The sequence below is a fragment of the Vicugna pacos genome, chromosome 12 (genome assembly GCF_048564905.1).
Source record: "Vicugna pacos chromosome 12, VicPac4, whole genome shotgun sequence".
Classification (NCBI taxonomy): Eukaryota; Metazoa; Chordata; class Mammalia; order Artiodactyla; family Camelidae; genus Vicugna; species Vicugna pacos.
Window position 1 is genome coordinate 25,033,330 of NC_132998.1, and position 15,448 is coordinate 25,048,777.

Consider the following 15,448-nt stretch of genomic DNA (forward strand, 5'->3'; position numbering starts at 1 on the left):
AGCTATCTTTGAAAAGGCCAATAAAATACACAGTTACGCACAAGGCTAATCAAAGGAGAAAGGAAACCCACATGCATGTTTAGAGTAAGTAAAATGATGTAACAACCGATGAAATTAATTTAAAATACAGCAGAATACTATATCCGACTCTGACCAAGCATATTAGAATAGTAAAGTAAAATGGGCACTTTTCTAGGACAGTGAAAAACCAAACATTGATTCAAAAAGAAGAAAATCTGAATAATTTACTAACCATGATGAGTATTTGACGGCTCATCGTACTGTCCGTATACTCCTCTATATGTTTGAATTTTTTAAATAAAATGTTTAAAAATATGCTTTCAAGAAGTAATGCTTTCCTCTCTCTGGGGAAGGCTAAATTTATTCAGCACCAATACTGTCCAGCAAGTTGACCCAACTGACACAGGAAATGTCAAACATCAAGAAAGGAGTCCCGGATCGGCCCAGCGAGGGTTCGCCAATACCGGAGGTAAGGGACTTAGAGCTCAGCTCGCCACACCCAGAGCCCAACGCGCCTGCGCAGGCAGAAGCCGCTCGGCCAACAGGTCCAGCCCGGAAGCGCGGGCGCCCCGCGTCACGTGGTCGCGGACGGAAAGGGGCGGGGCGCGCGGGACGTGCTGCCGCGTAGTCGCCGGCTGAATGGGCGGCGGCTGAGCATGTGTGTACCGCTGAGGCTGCTGCGCGCCTAAGACCCGAAGGTTGCATGCCTGTCCCTGGCCCGACGGTGAAGCCGGCGGCTGCAGGGACGTAGAGGAGGAGGAGAGAAACGGCAGCCAGACACAGGTCGGGTGCCCCTTCCGGAGGCTGCTAGGCCCTGGCTTCGTGGGGGTCATGGCAAGCCTGACGGACCGAGTGCGGGGCAACGGGCGCATCGCCGCCGGACTCCTGCTCAACCTGCTGGCGTCCATCTGCATCGTGTTCCTCAACAAATGGATCTATGTGCACTATGGCTTCCCTAACATGAGCCTGACCCTGGTGCACTTCGTGGTCACTTGGCTGGGTTTGTATGTCTGCCAGAAGCTGGACATCTTTGCCCCCAAAAGTCTGCCGCCTTCCAAGCTCCTCCTCCTAGCCCTCAGCTTCTGTGGCTTCGTGGTCTTCACCAATTTATCTCTGCAGAACAACACCATAGGCACCTATCAGCTGGCCAAGGCCATGACCACGCCGGTGATCATAGTCATCCAGACCCTCTGCTACAAGAAAACCTTCTCTATCAAAATACAGCTCACACTGGTGAGTAGCTTCAGCTTGACGAGGCGCCCCTCCAACCACCCACCTCCTGGACCGTCTTTCCCCCCCGGGAAATTTGAATGGTTAACCTTGCACTAATTCTCTTTCCCATAATCTTGAAATCCACACACATGAGTCATCTGTGAGCATGTGAACTTCAGGCTTATTTGGGAAAGGTGGAAAAAAGCCATTTTGGCACTCTGTTGAGCTTTTAGCCCAATAGCGTTGCTTGTGTGAGTTTTAATAACTACGATTTGATGGAAATGAAATGCTATGATCAGTAAGAAAAGAAAACTGTATTGGGTGATGCAAGTCAGTGTATCAGATTAAGTGCAAAATCTCAAACTGTAAAACGATTATGATCAACGCTAAAAGTTTAGCATAAAATATGTCTCAGGATATGCCTGTGCCGACTTACTGCAGAGGTTTCTGCATCTTTAAATTAAAGAAAATGGACTAAAGTATTTTTGACACTTCATAACTTACAATATTCAAAATCGTAATGCTTTTGTTATACATTTTTGTTTATATATTGTTGAGACACTAGGTTTGGGGGTCCATTTACACCTATGTGCATACATGTGATATTTTTTCTTGCAAAGTGAAATACATTGACTCATTATTTTACCCAGAATTTTAAACAGAATTAAATGTGAGCATAAATATAGAATTATCATTTCACTTTGAAGAACAGGATTAACAGTGTATCTTTTCCGAATGGAAAAAAGTATTTGTGGAGATTTGTTGTTTCCTAGTGATGTTTTTATGATTAACCTTGCAAGACACTGTGAAAGGAATACTAATTTTGTCTCGTGAATTTAATCTGAACAACATTTACCTCTTTTTCTTTACAGATTCCTATAACTTTAGGTGTAATCCTAAATTCTTATTACGATGTGAAGTTTAATTTCCTTGGAATGGTGTTTGCTGCTCTTGGTGTTTTAGTTACATCCCTTTATCAAGTGGTTGGTAATTTTTTTTTTTCTTTATGTGCCTTTTTAGCAGATTGCATAAATTTTGAAGCTGTGTCCCAAGGTTTAGAAAATACAGTATAGAGACAATAGACTGTTGGAAAGAAAGCATAAGTGCATAAATTGTCTGACTCAAGGTGAAGAGAAGAAAGGAGACAGAGACACGTGGGTGTATGATGCTCACCAAATACCTCCCTACCTGTTTGTAAGTGTATAATACCCATGCTTAACAGTCTGAGTTTGGGGTGATGTTATATTATTTTCTGGGAAATCTTTACAAAATGAGTAGTAAGGCTTTTTACTTGAGGATTGAGTTCACTGGTTATATTTATCATTTACTCTTTAATTATGACATCATTTTGAAGGAGTGAGTACAGGTCCAAAAATTTGAACACAAAAGGAAAATTTCAGATTTATAGATCCTTGCCCCCTCAAAACATACCACAGTTACAGCTTATATATTGACCTCTGGTAATTTGTCTGTGTCAGTACTTTATAGCAGTGGGTATTTTACTTCTTGCACTAGCGCTGTGCTTTGCCTGTAGCAGGCATTTATTAGAAATTTGTTCATTCACTTACTTCGTTACCATAAAATCTCAGCAAATACAGGTTTTTGTTTGTTTCGTATATAGTGGGGAGAAGAATAACGAATGGTATAGGGTACAGTGAAACAGTATTTTCTCTATACTGAAAACCTTGGACTGGAAATTCTGGGTGTGCCTGCATGGGGAATCAGAGCCAAAATGTGTGACCAATTTTACTTTTTTCGCAAATGTTCGCTGGTTATCAACTAAGGCATTCTTGTTAAGAATGTTAGGAGTTTAATGATACAGCCTTAGCATCTTAAATTTTCTAGTACTGGTCATTTCAGAAACATTGTTATGTGAAAATTCTGGGGTTGAATACGTTTTTTAAGTGGCACAGAAGCAGTTTAAATGAAAGAACAGTGACATGAAAGGATGGGGCACCCACTCAGTCTTGTCCCTTGCCTCTAAGATATTCTTTTATTACAGAGAGGTCAGAGGAAGCTCAGGTTTGTGCTTTAAGAAAACTACATTTGGGTGTATTTCAGTGAGTTTAAATTTTTTTTATTAGATCCAGTGAATGAATGTTCCTATTTATCTTTTTTGTTAAATGGACTTTTTTTTTTGGCCTAGTATGGATTAATTATTGAATATAGCAAGTTTAATTGTTGAACATTAGAATTTCTTGATTTTCTCATCAATAACTTCAATTCACGTTACTCCCCGTCTATGCCAATATGACCATTTTTGTTCACATAAGTCTTAAAATTGCTTTAGATTGGAATCGAAGGGTCCTGTATATTTATCCTCAGGTAGCCATCTGAAATGAGGTTCATCAAGGAATGATTGTCTACTAACTCATGGACAGAGTCTTTGAGTACTAGTAAATGATAAAAGTACTGTTACAGAATAGGTACATTCCCCCCAAAATTCATTTTAAAGAAAGTCGTATTTTTCCATCATATCCTGGTGTAATTTCTGTGTTATTTCTTCTTATACTGCTAGAGCATTGAAAGGAGTTAAAAGATGCATGATCAGCTGTTAGCTTTAGTAATAGATAGACAGTTGACTCCTTCGTTCATTCAGCAGACGTTTCTTCTGCTCAGCTTGCTACAGAGATGAAAAGCAGCTATAATCCAGTGTAGCACAAACACATGGAGACAGGTGATCACAATTAGTATAGCTGAGGGTGTGAGGAAAGTTCTGAGGAACACCAGGAAAGAAGGGGCAGTTCTGCAAGAGGGTGGGGAAGTAAGATGTTATGGGAAAGTTAATTTAAATTGAAGGACACATAGGATAGGAATTTGCTTAGCGAAGAAGTATAGCAGAGGTCTTTCTTGGCAGTGATGTGTGAAGTACGGAGCATTTTTGGAGAACTTGGTTTGTTTGGTGAGACTAGACTTTGTGGAAACTTGTGCACTGTGAAAAGACAAGGCTAAGGGGTGGGTGAGACCACATGGTGGAGTACTGAGTATCTCTAGGAGGAAGTATGCTCTTTATCCTGCGGGCATCAGGAGAGGAGTTCAGCTGGGGGAGTGACTTGATCACTCCCTGTTTTAGAAACTTAACTCTGGTGGCAGTGAAGGGAGAGGAGGAGAAGAAAGGCAGAGTGACAGACAGAGCAGTTGGGAAGCTCTCCAGGGCTCAAGGGGCAGGCGGGCAGGACCTGAACAAGGACAGTGGTACTGGGCGTGGAGGTAAAACTCCAGGGCCCTTTTGGAAAAAGAATTAGTGGGACCTGACTGAATGTGAGAGTGAGGAAAGTAAGGAGCCCGAGCCTTGGAGATTATTATATCTTCATTATCCGACCCACCCAGGAGGAGCTACTCTGGGAAAGGAAGGAAGGAGCTTCACCGTAAACAAGTTCCTGCATATTATCTAATGAAGCCAGCCAGTAAGCTGTGGAAGGTGTGATGTTCAGGAGGCTCAGGGAAGGAGGTCAGAACTGCAGGTGTCAGCGGAGAGTAAAAGAGATCAATTGGGGAGAATGAAGAAGGCCAGTCTCCTTTACAGATAGTAGGCGGAGGGAGAGGTGAGTGAAGAGGGTGTGCAAACTGAAGTCAGGTTCTTTCAAGAGCATCTGCAGGTTGTACACGGAGCTCCAGCAGGAAGAGGGCCTAGGAGGGGTCTGTGGATGTGGCTGTGGAGGGGAGGGTGCCCTCTGGGGGAGCAGCTTCTTGAAAGGGATGGCAGCTGGAAGCCAGGCTGCACTGCAGTGTGGACATGTGGAGGCCTGAGGTCCCCACTGTCCCAGGCTGTTCTGTGTTGGACACGCGGCTGCCCAGAGAGGCTGCTGCAGCCACGCGGGGCCAGCAGATCCCTGGTGCCTTCATTACTGCTCCCTGCGTGCCCTGCGCCAGAGAATCGACTCTTTGTCCTTCACAGGCACAGAGAACTCTTAGCAAGGCTGGCAGGAGTCCGCTTCAGATTTCCTGCTATATTTGTCCTGGTGGATTTCTATAGACGAGACTTTATGTAACGGGATACCCAGATCTACAGGAAAAAGAATTACGGAGGAGCGGTGATTCAAAAGCACGACTGTTCCTGCCAGATCGCACTCACACAGTCCTGTGGAGCATTCTTTAAAGCCACCTTTTCAGTTATATTTGTGAGGCATTTTGAGGACTGATGGGATTTGAGGCTTTGAGGCATTGGTTCTACTGAATGATGGTCTTTGAGGGTTTGTGATTATTGAGTTTATTGAGGTGTCCTGGTGGGGGGTTACCCACAGAACAGTCAGCCGTGAAGGGGAAAGTTCTTTCTACCATTGATCGGGTTTTCTGAAGTGAATGAAAAGACCTCACATGCCTTTGTAGCCACACACCTTGGCAGCCACCTGGGATAGCTGAGGTTGCGGTCCGTCTCCAATTAGAGTCCGCCCTGCCCCCTCGTCTTCTCTTTGAGGGGCCATTTTTGGAAAGAAATGAAGTCTGACTGTGCATTTGTATTCCTGCTTATCCTGCTTGTAAATATTATCCTGCTTATTCCTGCTTATAACTTTCCTTTCCTGCCTAATTTTCCCAAGATCTCTAATGTCTGTGAGGCCCTGGATGCAGAGACTTTCCCCATTTACTAGGATCAGGAGGGAAGAGAAGACTGTTTTTTTCTCCTTTACAATCGAGAAGAAAATAGATCATTAAATTTATAAAGCTCCTTTCATCCAAGGTTCTTAAAGGATATGCATGTATATTATTGATCTTTGGAATCTTATAAGATCATTAGGCATTTCCTCTTCCCCTAGCTCTGCCCCACATTCCCATCTTTGTGGCTAGAGTTGCATATTAAGTGATGCTATTTTTTTTTCATTTCTGCCTCACTTGTTTTCTCTCTCAATTTTCAGTGGGTGGGAGCCAAGCAGCATGAATTACAAGTGAACTCGATGCAGCTGCTCTACTACCAGGCGCCGATGTCGTCTGCCATGTTGCTGGTCGCCGTGCCCTTCTTTGAGCCAGTGTTTGGAGAAGGAGGAATATTTGGTCCCTGGTCAGTTTCTGCTTTGGTAAGTTCTAATTGTTTTGATGTCTAAGAAACAAGACAGTAATAATTTCTCCTTTATTAATGCAATTTTTAGTTTTCAGAGCACTGTCTCAGATCCATTTTCACATTTAATATTCAAAATTACCCTGTAAGGGAGGCAAGCAAGCTAAGGATTATTCTTCAGATGAAGAAACTGAGGCACAGAAAGATTAAGGGACTTGATTAAGGTCAAACAGCTAGTCAGCAGCAAGCTCAGGACTAGAATTCAGGTCTTCTGATGCCTGGCTACTATCCTGACCATGCCAAGCTATAGCCCACAAATACTGTCTGGATTTTATTAACTTTTTTATAATGAAAGTATAGCTTTGTTGATTGTATTATAATAATACAAGTAGTACATGCTCATTGTATAGATTTTTGAACATACATAAAAATATAGAGTGAAGGTCTCTCAGAATCCTGCCACACTGAGGTAATTACCTTTACCACTTTGGTAATCTTTTCACAGATCTCTTTTTCATATACACAGACACAGGTATGTGTGTGTGTTTGTTCAATTTTATTTACATGGAACAAAATTTATATGCTCTTCTTGTCATGGATTCCTTTTCCCCAGCCCTCCTACTCACACACACTTCAGCATCCCGTTTCCCCACCCCTGCTTGTTGAAGTAGGTCATGTTCACATTCTAGTGTTTGTTCTCCATATTTTTCTCTGTGCTGTACATGCCCACATATAAACACACACAACATCCACAGGCACGGAAACACGTGTGTATACATAGATTAAATGTTTGTTTCTCTTACAAAAGTGGGGCCGTATTACACATGATTTTCTGTGTCTTGCTTTTCTCACTGAACAATATCTCTTGAAAGTCTCTTCAAATTATTCTTTTGAGTGTCTGTATAATAGCTGCAATTCTTAACCACTGTGAACAGTATTACAGTAAACATCCTTGTACATGTGTCCTCGTGAACTGGGACTTTGTGTTCTATGGAATAGAGTCTTAGAGTGGAATTGCCAAATCAAAGGGGTATGCATGCTGGGGACATTCTAATATAGTTAGAAAGTATAATCCCCTACTGAGGAAAGGAACTTCTGCTTCTCATACTTTTAACACAGTCTGTGGGAGTGTCTTTTTTGTTGGTGACATTAATTTCTCAAACATGCATAGCCCTCAGTCTGTTCCAGGCACTATTCTAAGCACTTCGCAAATATTAATTTATTGGATCCTCGTAACAACTTTATTAGGTGGGTACTATTATTATCCCTGTTTACTGTTGAAGCTGAGAGGTAGAGTTAAGTAACTGACTTAAGATCCAATAGCAGAGCCAGAGTTTGAATCCACACATTCTGGATACAGAGTCCACACTCTTAACCACTCACTAGGCTACCTATGAGCAGATTGGTAGTTGTTTCAAATTTGTGTACTTTGGCCATAGGGCCTTTTTTCCAAAGTAGAAATCAACCGACTGCTCTCAGATAATATTTCCTCTTACTTTTACTGAAGTTCTAGCCAACTTGGTCATCTGGTCTCCTAACCACTGCGGCTCAGGCACCTTAGACTAGAAAGGGAGAGGTTTCCTGTGACTGGCCCTCCAACAGATTTGAAAATGAAGAACTCAGCTGAAAAGCCATCAGAAAGGTCAAAGAAACAAGAGCACAGCAGTCTGAGGCCATTGAATAAGGGAAAGTCTCTTTCATTCCTCTAGAGGACATCATTGCCTCAAAAGTAGAGTATGTAATTGTGTTTTTGATGATGTGCCAGGTCATTAAGAAATAGGTCTGTGACTTCCTGTGAACTCAGTAAAATCAACAGTGATACATTTCTAGAAACAATTTCTAAAGTCTTTAAAGAGCAAGTTTGTCTTGGTTGAAAATTGAACGAACCTCACTGTTGGCAAACAAATGAGGTGTTCCTGTTTCTACCTAAATAGGCAGTACATCGGGCTCCCCTGGTCCCCTTATAACTGCACTGATTTAAAAGCTGAAAGGAGGTAGGGTATAGCTCAGTGGTAGACTGTGTGCTTAGCATGCACAAGGTCCTTGGTTCAATCCCCAGGACCTCTGTTAAAGTACTACTACTACTACTACTACTACTACTAAATAACTAACCCCCCCCCCAAAAATGAATAAAAATAAAAACTGAGAAAACCTACATGAGACAGAAAGAATCTTCAAATATGACATGTTTTCTTTGGAACTGAAACTTCTTAGTAATTCAAATCACAATTAATACTTGCTTTAAATTCTCTTATTTCAGAAATAGAAAATGATTTTATAACTTTTACAGTAATGCTGTGGGATGGGCTTGAACAGAATGTTGTGTGTCTCCAGTGGTGCAGCCACTTTGTCCGCCGTCCTCAGTCATGTTGGTGTACTCACTGTTCTAGGCACATGCCTGTGACACCCATGCTTTCGTGCCTCTGTGCTCTGAACCATACTGTTTCCTCTGCTTGAAATCCTACCCCTCTTAATTCTGTCTCTAATCTAAACATACATTTGAAATCCAAAGACTTTTCTTGCTTTCTCAGCCCAAAATGCCATCTCCAGCCTAGAGAGTCCTGTAGAACCTGTTGTCTCTTTGCTCAATGATGAGGCAGAGCTCAGGACTCATTTTCTTTCATTGAGCTGTGCATCTTGTATTGCTCGCTCTCTTCCACATAGTTATGAGGTAGCATAGCATAGTGAGTTAGGAGCCAGGACTCCAGAACCAGACTCCTCTGGGTGTAGATCTCAGCACTTCCACTTACTAGCTGTGTATCTTAGGCAAGTTGCTTTACCTCTCTGTGTTCTGTTTTCTTGTCTGTGAAAATGGGAGATATTTTACTTCCTTACGGCTGTTTGTAAGGATTAAATGAGCTTGTATGTGTAAAACATTTAGAACAATTCTTGGCATATAATGAGTACTATGTGAGTATAAGCTATGATAATTAAGAGTTTTATTATGTCCTCAGGTGGTTTCTAAGATCTTTGAGGGCAAGAGCCCATTGTGTTCCTTACAAGGCCTGGCCTAGTTTTGTAGATACCCAGTGAATGCCTACTGAATAAGTTTAAATAAGAATGAGTATGAGCAGTTCAATGGATAAAAGATCTGGAAGGATATATACCAAGGTATTAACAGCAGTGAGTGGTTGACATTATAAGAATTCCTTACAAGAGCTCTCATCACATGAGAAAGTAATTTTGTTTTTCCTATTTAATTTTGTATACATGTGAGATGATGGATGTTCTCTAAACTTACTGTGGTAATCGTTTCATCAGTCAAATCATGCTGTCCACCTTAAACAGTACGCAGTGCTGTATGTCAATTACACCTCAATAAAACTGGAAGAAAAAAGAATTCTTTATATTCCTTTTGCTCATCTTTATTTTCTGACTCTTCTATAATGAATATATACTACTTTTATAATAAGAAATTATTACAAAATACTTTTTTTTTGGATGGATAAGAAAAATGAACCTGGAAATTCACATTAAGAAGCAGGATATTATTGGAGCATTTTCCCATTACATTTTATAGACAAAATTACATTTCTGAATAATTTTCATTCTGCTCTTTTACCCTTAGTTCTTGCTGTTTCCCAACTTGATTCTCTCTTTTTTAAAAATCTTTTTTTTTTTTTAATGGAGGTACCAGGGATTGAACCCAGGAGTACATTCTAGGCAGGCACTCTACCACTGAGCTATACATATACCCCACCCCCCACTAAAAATCTTATTCTTAAGGTTGATGGAAATTCCTGACGAAGTGTGTTTTTACTTGATGATGGTAATGATTGCAGCAGCTTTGCATTAATGATTCTTTTGGTTTATTTGTAGCTTATGGTCCTGCTATCTGGAGTAATAGCTTTCATGGTGAACTTATCGATTTATTGGATCATTGGGAACACTTCACCAGTCACGTATCCTTTTCCTAGTAACTTACAAGTGCCTAGTCTTTTGTACTCTCCAAAACCCTGTCATCTTCATTTTGTTATTTCAGTCTACATTTCCTATTGCATGGCCTCAGTTGAATAGAGTGAATTCTTTTTTGTTTTTTTAGTGTGTATCTTTTCACACTAGAGTCCTTGGAAATGTAAAGAAATATGTACTAGAGAAATGGGTTAATTTTCTGTACCATAAATGCTGTTGAATTTTCTTAAGTAAGAGCTGCCCTTTTCCCCTACCAAAACTAACATAGATCACCATTCCTTGCACATAGTGGAGTTAAATAAGTATTTGTTGAGCAACTAATGAAGTGGATACTCTGGTTTTCCATCACTTTTCAGTTATTAATAGTAATAGCTAGGTGTGGTTAATCCAAATAACGGAAATAATTGCAGACCAGTCACTCTGACTTTTGAATTTGTTTTTGTATTTATTTGGACATTGGTGTGCCCATGTTCTCAATATTTAAGAAATGAAGTCATGACTTGAAGGTCTGAATCAAACTCAATTGCCCATTTTTAACATTTTGCTTTTAATGAGTGAACACTGAGATGTCAACAAAGTAAAAAAAAGCAGCGTATTTGCCAATTATCAATAAATAACAGCAATGATAATAATAATATTTTTAAAAAACAACACTTAGTAAGTGTTTATTTTGTGCCAGGGACTGTTTGAAACACCTTATGCGTATTAAGCATTTCATTTTTGAGCAGTTTGTTGAGATAAATTCTGTTATCGTACTCTACAGAGGAGGAAGTGGAGGTGCAGAGGGGTTGGATAACTCAGCATCATCCAGTTGAAAAGCTCAGCGTCCAGATTTGAGCCCCTGAGGTCTTGCCCCAGAACTTGTGCACCGTGCTGCCAAATCATGACATCTAAGTTTGTGCCCTGATGAAGAACATCCATTCATTCAACAAATATTTATTGAGCACCCAGTGTAAACCACTCCTTGACTTAATAAGTATTCTCATACTGAATAGCTACTGTATATCGGGCACTGGAGATACAGTAGTGAACCAAAGAGACAAAACTCTTTGCTCTCACAGCCTTAAATTCTGGAGCAGTAGACAGGCTAGAAATGAGAAAAATAAGAAATATACGTATACAGTGTTGGATAATGTTAAGTGACAAGGAGAAAAAATTAAGCAGGAAAGGGAATATGGAATGTCGGGGATAGAGGGCCGTCGGGAAGGCCTCCACAGGAAGGGGACTTCCAAGTAAAGACCTGAAGCAAGTGAGGTTACTCCGAGCAGATGGGCATGGGTGGCATTCCAGGCAGAGAGAACAGCCAGGGAGGGGCCGAAGGGACAAGAGGCCTGTGTGCTGGAGCTGGAGGAACAGAGGGCAGGGGTAGTAGGACTCTGAGAGTAACAGGGAGCCAGACTGAGCAGAGCTTTCATATGAAGGATTGTTTTCTGAGTGCGAGGGGAGGCCATTGGAGTTTTGAGCGAGAAATGATGTGGTTTTATGAATGTTCTCATAGGACCCCTCTGGGCTGCTGGGTTGAGACTAGACAAAGCAGGGCTTTTCAGCCTCAGTGCTGTTGACCTTCTGGACCAGACAGCTGCTCGTTGCAGAGGCCTGTCCTATACACGGGAGGATGGATGTTCAGCCGCATCTCTGGCCTCTACCCACTAGAAGCCGGTAGCACCCCCCTCCCCAATTATGAAAACCGAAAGTGTGTCCAGACCTTGCCCACATGACAGAATCAGCCCTCGCTGAGAACCACTGTACTGAAAGGGCCAAGAGAAGAAGGGAAGCCATCAGGAGGCCACTGCAGGGTGCTGTTTCAGAGACCACAGTAGTTTGGTACTAGGATGGTCACAGCAGCTGTAGTGAAAAGTCACTGGATTCTTCATATATGTTCAAGGAGTGCCAACAGGTTTTACAGGCAGATTGGAAGTGGAGAATGAGAAAGGAAACAAGGTTGACTCACCCAGTTTTGACCTGAGCACCTGGTAGAGCAGGTTGGTAGAGCACCTGGTAGAGTTGCTGTTGACTGAAATAGAGACAGCAGTGCTGTGTGCTTGGTGATCAGTGTTCCTCCCTCCCCTTTCCCCGGTTCCCTCCTAAACTTATGCACAGCGGATGTGTTGACCTTGAGGCAGCTCTCTGGTGCCTTACACTACACATCTCACCTCATTAGCCAGGAGAGGTTTATTAGAAATGGCTCTATGAAACAGCATCACAAAGTGCTCTGCAAAATATCTTCTCTGTACCTTGTTTTGAATCTCTTTCCCAACCTCATATTATAGTCCCCTTTCTCTTCTTTGGCAAGGTCAATGGGGAGAGTTGAGGCAATCTCCTATCACTGATTAATTGCTGAAACCTACTTGAAGAAACTAGGATCAGCCCCACATCTCACTGAAGCTCTCTTGTTCTTTGGATGGGGGCTGCTGTTCAGTCTGTTTCATGCACTTCTTTCCAGCCACAGGAAGCTTTGCTCTGTGTGTGTGAATATAGCATCTATCTTGTTATTTTTTATCCTTATCCTAAAACCTCAGCTATAACATGTTTGGACACTTCAAGTTCTGCATTACTTTATTTGGAGGATATGTTTTATTTAAGGACCCGCTGTCCGTTAATCAGGGTCTTGGCATGTTATGTACATTATTTGGCATTCTCGCTTACACCCATTTTAAACTCAGTGAACAGGAAGGAAGTAAGAGTAAATTGGTACAACGTCCTTAATTGGGTTTTTGTGGAGAAAAGAAAGTCACCCCAAGAAGATTTTTTCTTAAGTATTAAGTGTGCAAGTTAGTTTCAAAGAAGAAAAAAAATAATATTGCAAAATTCATCAAATGATGTTTGTAAGAAGTAACTCAAATGAAATTTTATTCATAGATACTTATTTCTCTTTTAGAGTACCTTTAAAAAAAAAACCTCGTTCTCTAAAACATAGCTCATGCTTCTTTCCAAAGATGATTATGTGAGGTGTATAGGATGGTTTGATTATAACAAATGAAGTACATGAGATTAAAGTTTTATAATAGGGGCAAAGGAATTTAAACCACTGTGCTACAAATGTACAGTGGTTTTTAAGGAAGGACACATAGGACTCTTCTGCTTGCTTATAGGTGGTCCCCCGATGCTCTTTTATAATTTAGGCCAAAGTCAGAATTTAAAGCTAGCATTTCTGTTTTAGTATAACTTCCTGCTTTTTTAATTTATAGAAATGAACTCTCATTTATCAAAAGCAAAGTGTTGGAAAGATGTTAAGACAGAACCCAATTCTAACAGTACCATTTCTCTAGTAGAAAATTGATACAGGAAATTAGGTGTTTTCGAAAAACTGCAGTGCCTATAGGTATTATCTTATTTTTGAGCTCTTAGTGAACTCTAGAAACTATATGTGAAGTTAACAAACAAAATAGCTCCATGTTTAAATGGCCCAAAGAAAAGGCTGTAGGAGGAATTGAGCCGATTTCTTCTTTTCTGGTGGTGGTTCTCCTGGCCTCTGTGAGCATTTCAGGTTGGTGATTTCTTAATACTACCTCCCTGCTATCACTCCCTACCCCTCACTTTGAGGCGCCCTCGGAGCTTTCTTTGGCATTGAAAGATTTGGAGTGAACTAGGTCAGCTTTTCTAAGGTGGCTGGGGAAAATTCTTGAGCAGCAAGTCAAAGCAAATGTTATCAAAGACTAAGCAGAAACTTGATGAAAATATGAGGAAAGATTTGAAAGAGAAGCAGAGAAATAATCAGTATTTAACAAGTTCCCTGAATTTTTTTAAAGGATACTTAAAAATAAGTTATAGGGGAGATACATGATTTCTACTTAAAGAAATGATAGTCCCACATACTGAATTACAAAATGTATTTCTGCCGACTTCTGACAGTTGAGTTTTCAAAGCAGTTTTTCATAACCTCTCACCATAAATTGACTGAGGAAGATAATGCCTCTTGTAATAAATAATTCTTTTTTTCTAAATATTATTTAGAAACCTTAAATGAGAAAACAACTCTTAAGTGGATAGAGAGCCACGTGTATAAAATACACCTTTTAGGATGTTTTTTTTCCCTGGCCTGTTTGAAATGAAAAGCCTCACTGAAAATCTGTTTTGATAGAATTTCAATGTATCCGTCAATCTGTTGTGTGATCCGTGTGTGTTATTTTCTTTGTTTTAAATGCTCTTTGGTTCTTCTCAGTTTCCAAAGATACATTTTATTGTGCTAAGAGGTACAAAGCAATTTGTCTCACCAGATGAGCCTCAGGCATTATGTTTGCCCAAGAAATATTCCCTGTGTATGTTTAAATTAACATGTAATTATTCCCCAAAAGCTGGAGAAAAGTATTTCAGCACAGTGAGTATTATGTGACCTCTGTGCACTAACAGCTGAGTTAATTTGTGCCATGTACAAATACGTCTTAACTGTAAATAGAACTTGGGAGGGGTGATTTTTAATCAATGTTGGGGGAACGTTATAATAAATGACCAACGTCAATAGGAATGCAAGGAAGATTGGAGCGAGCTAGGGTCAGGGTACATATTGATAAGTAAATAAAACATGTACTGCTGGAACTGAAGTCTGATAAACATTTTTTGCCCTGAGGACCATCTTCCCATTGAAAAGAAAGTTCCTGGGGAAAAAATGCATCAGCTGACACGGACCAACCCCAGAGACAAACCCGAAACGCAGTGTATGGGAGAATGCACGTGAACTCTCCCTTTGTTACAGTTGTAACTGCACCTGTTTTTTATCCTATGTTCGATGGCTCAACTTCAGTTTTTCCTGTTACAAATAAAGAGAACCTGATGTTTTTACTTTAGAATTGCATGTTGGAACTGGCGGAAGAAGGATGGCATGTGTGTGTGCAAGTTGTCTTATCAGACGAGCCTCAGGCATTATGTTTGCCTAAGAAATGTTCTCTGTGTGTGTTTAAATTAACATGTAATTTCTACATGCGTGTGCAGGGGTGACGCTCCCACGTGTGTAGCATCTAATGAAGCAAAATCCTCATCTCCCTTTCAAAAGAGTGTAAGAGAAATCTTTCCCTGTGAAATGAAGTAAGCTTTCTCCTGTTTCATTTTTTGAAATACTTTTTAAACCTTGTTTAAACCTTGCTAGTTTCAAATCATTAGTTGTCAATTTCACTTAAAAGCGACAGCGTTCACCAAGCAGTTCACATTGACTCCAACCATGAACATTTGTTGGGTGAATGAATACACAGAATGGCCAAAGGAGAAAGTTTGGTTAAAAGAATGGAGACCAGATTTATTAGATAAATTGTTTTGCATTTGTTTTCACACTTGAACTGGTTTATACTTGCTAACATCAGGAATACAATGCTCATT

At 40.7% G+C, this 15,448-nt stretch overlaps 1 protein-coding gene across 5 annotated transcripts in view; it reads left to right on the forward strand.

The window, feature by feature from the left end:
- Positions 1-611: 611 nt before the first annotated feature.
- The window catches only part of SLC35E3 (solute carrier family 35 member E3), a 35,473-nt gene continuing 20,636 nt past the window's right edge, over positions 612-15,448 (forward strand). Inside the window, exons 1-5 of one of the 5 annotated variants that reach the window (XM_006205845.4) lie at positions 612-1,254; positions 2,106-2,216; positions 6,087-6,245; positions 10,046-10,128; positions 12,658-15,216. In XM_006205845.4, coding sequence (XP_006205907.1) covers positions 853-1,254; positions 2,106-2,216; positions 6,087-6,245; positions 10,046-10,128; positions 12,658-12,844 — 942 coding nt within the window. In that variant the 5' untranslated portion in view covers positions 612-852 and the 3' untranslated portion in view covers positions 12,845-15,216. Of the gene's footprint in view, positions 1,255-2,105; positions 2,217-6,086; positions 6,246-10,045; positions 10,129-12,657; positions 15,217-15,448 lie in introns of those variants that run through there. The other 4 variants (XM_031683131.2, XM_015240606.3, XM_072973046.1 and 1 more) reach the window with 4 other exon arrangements.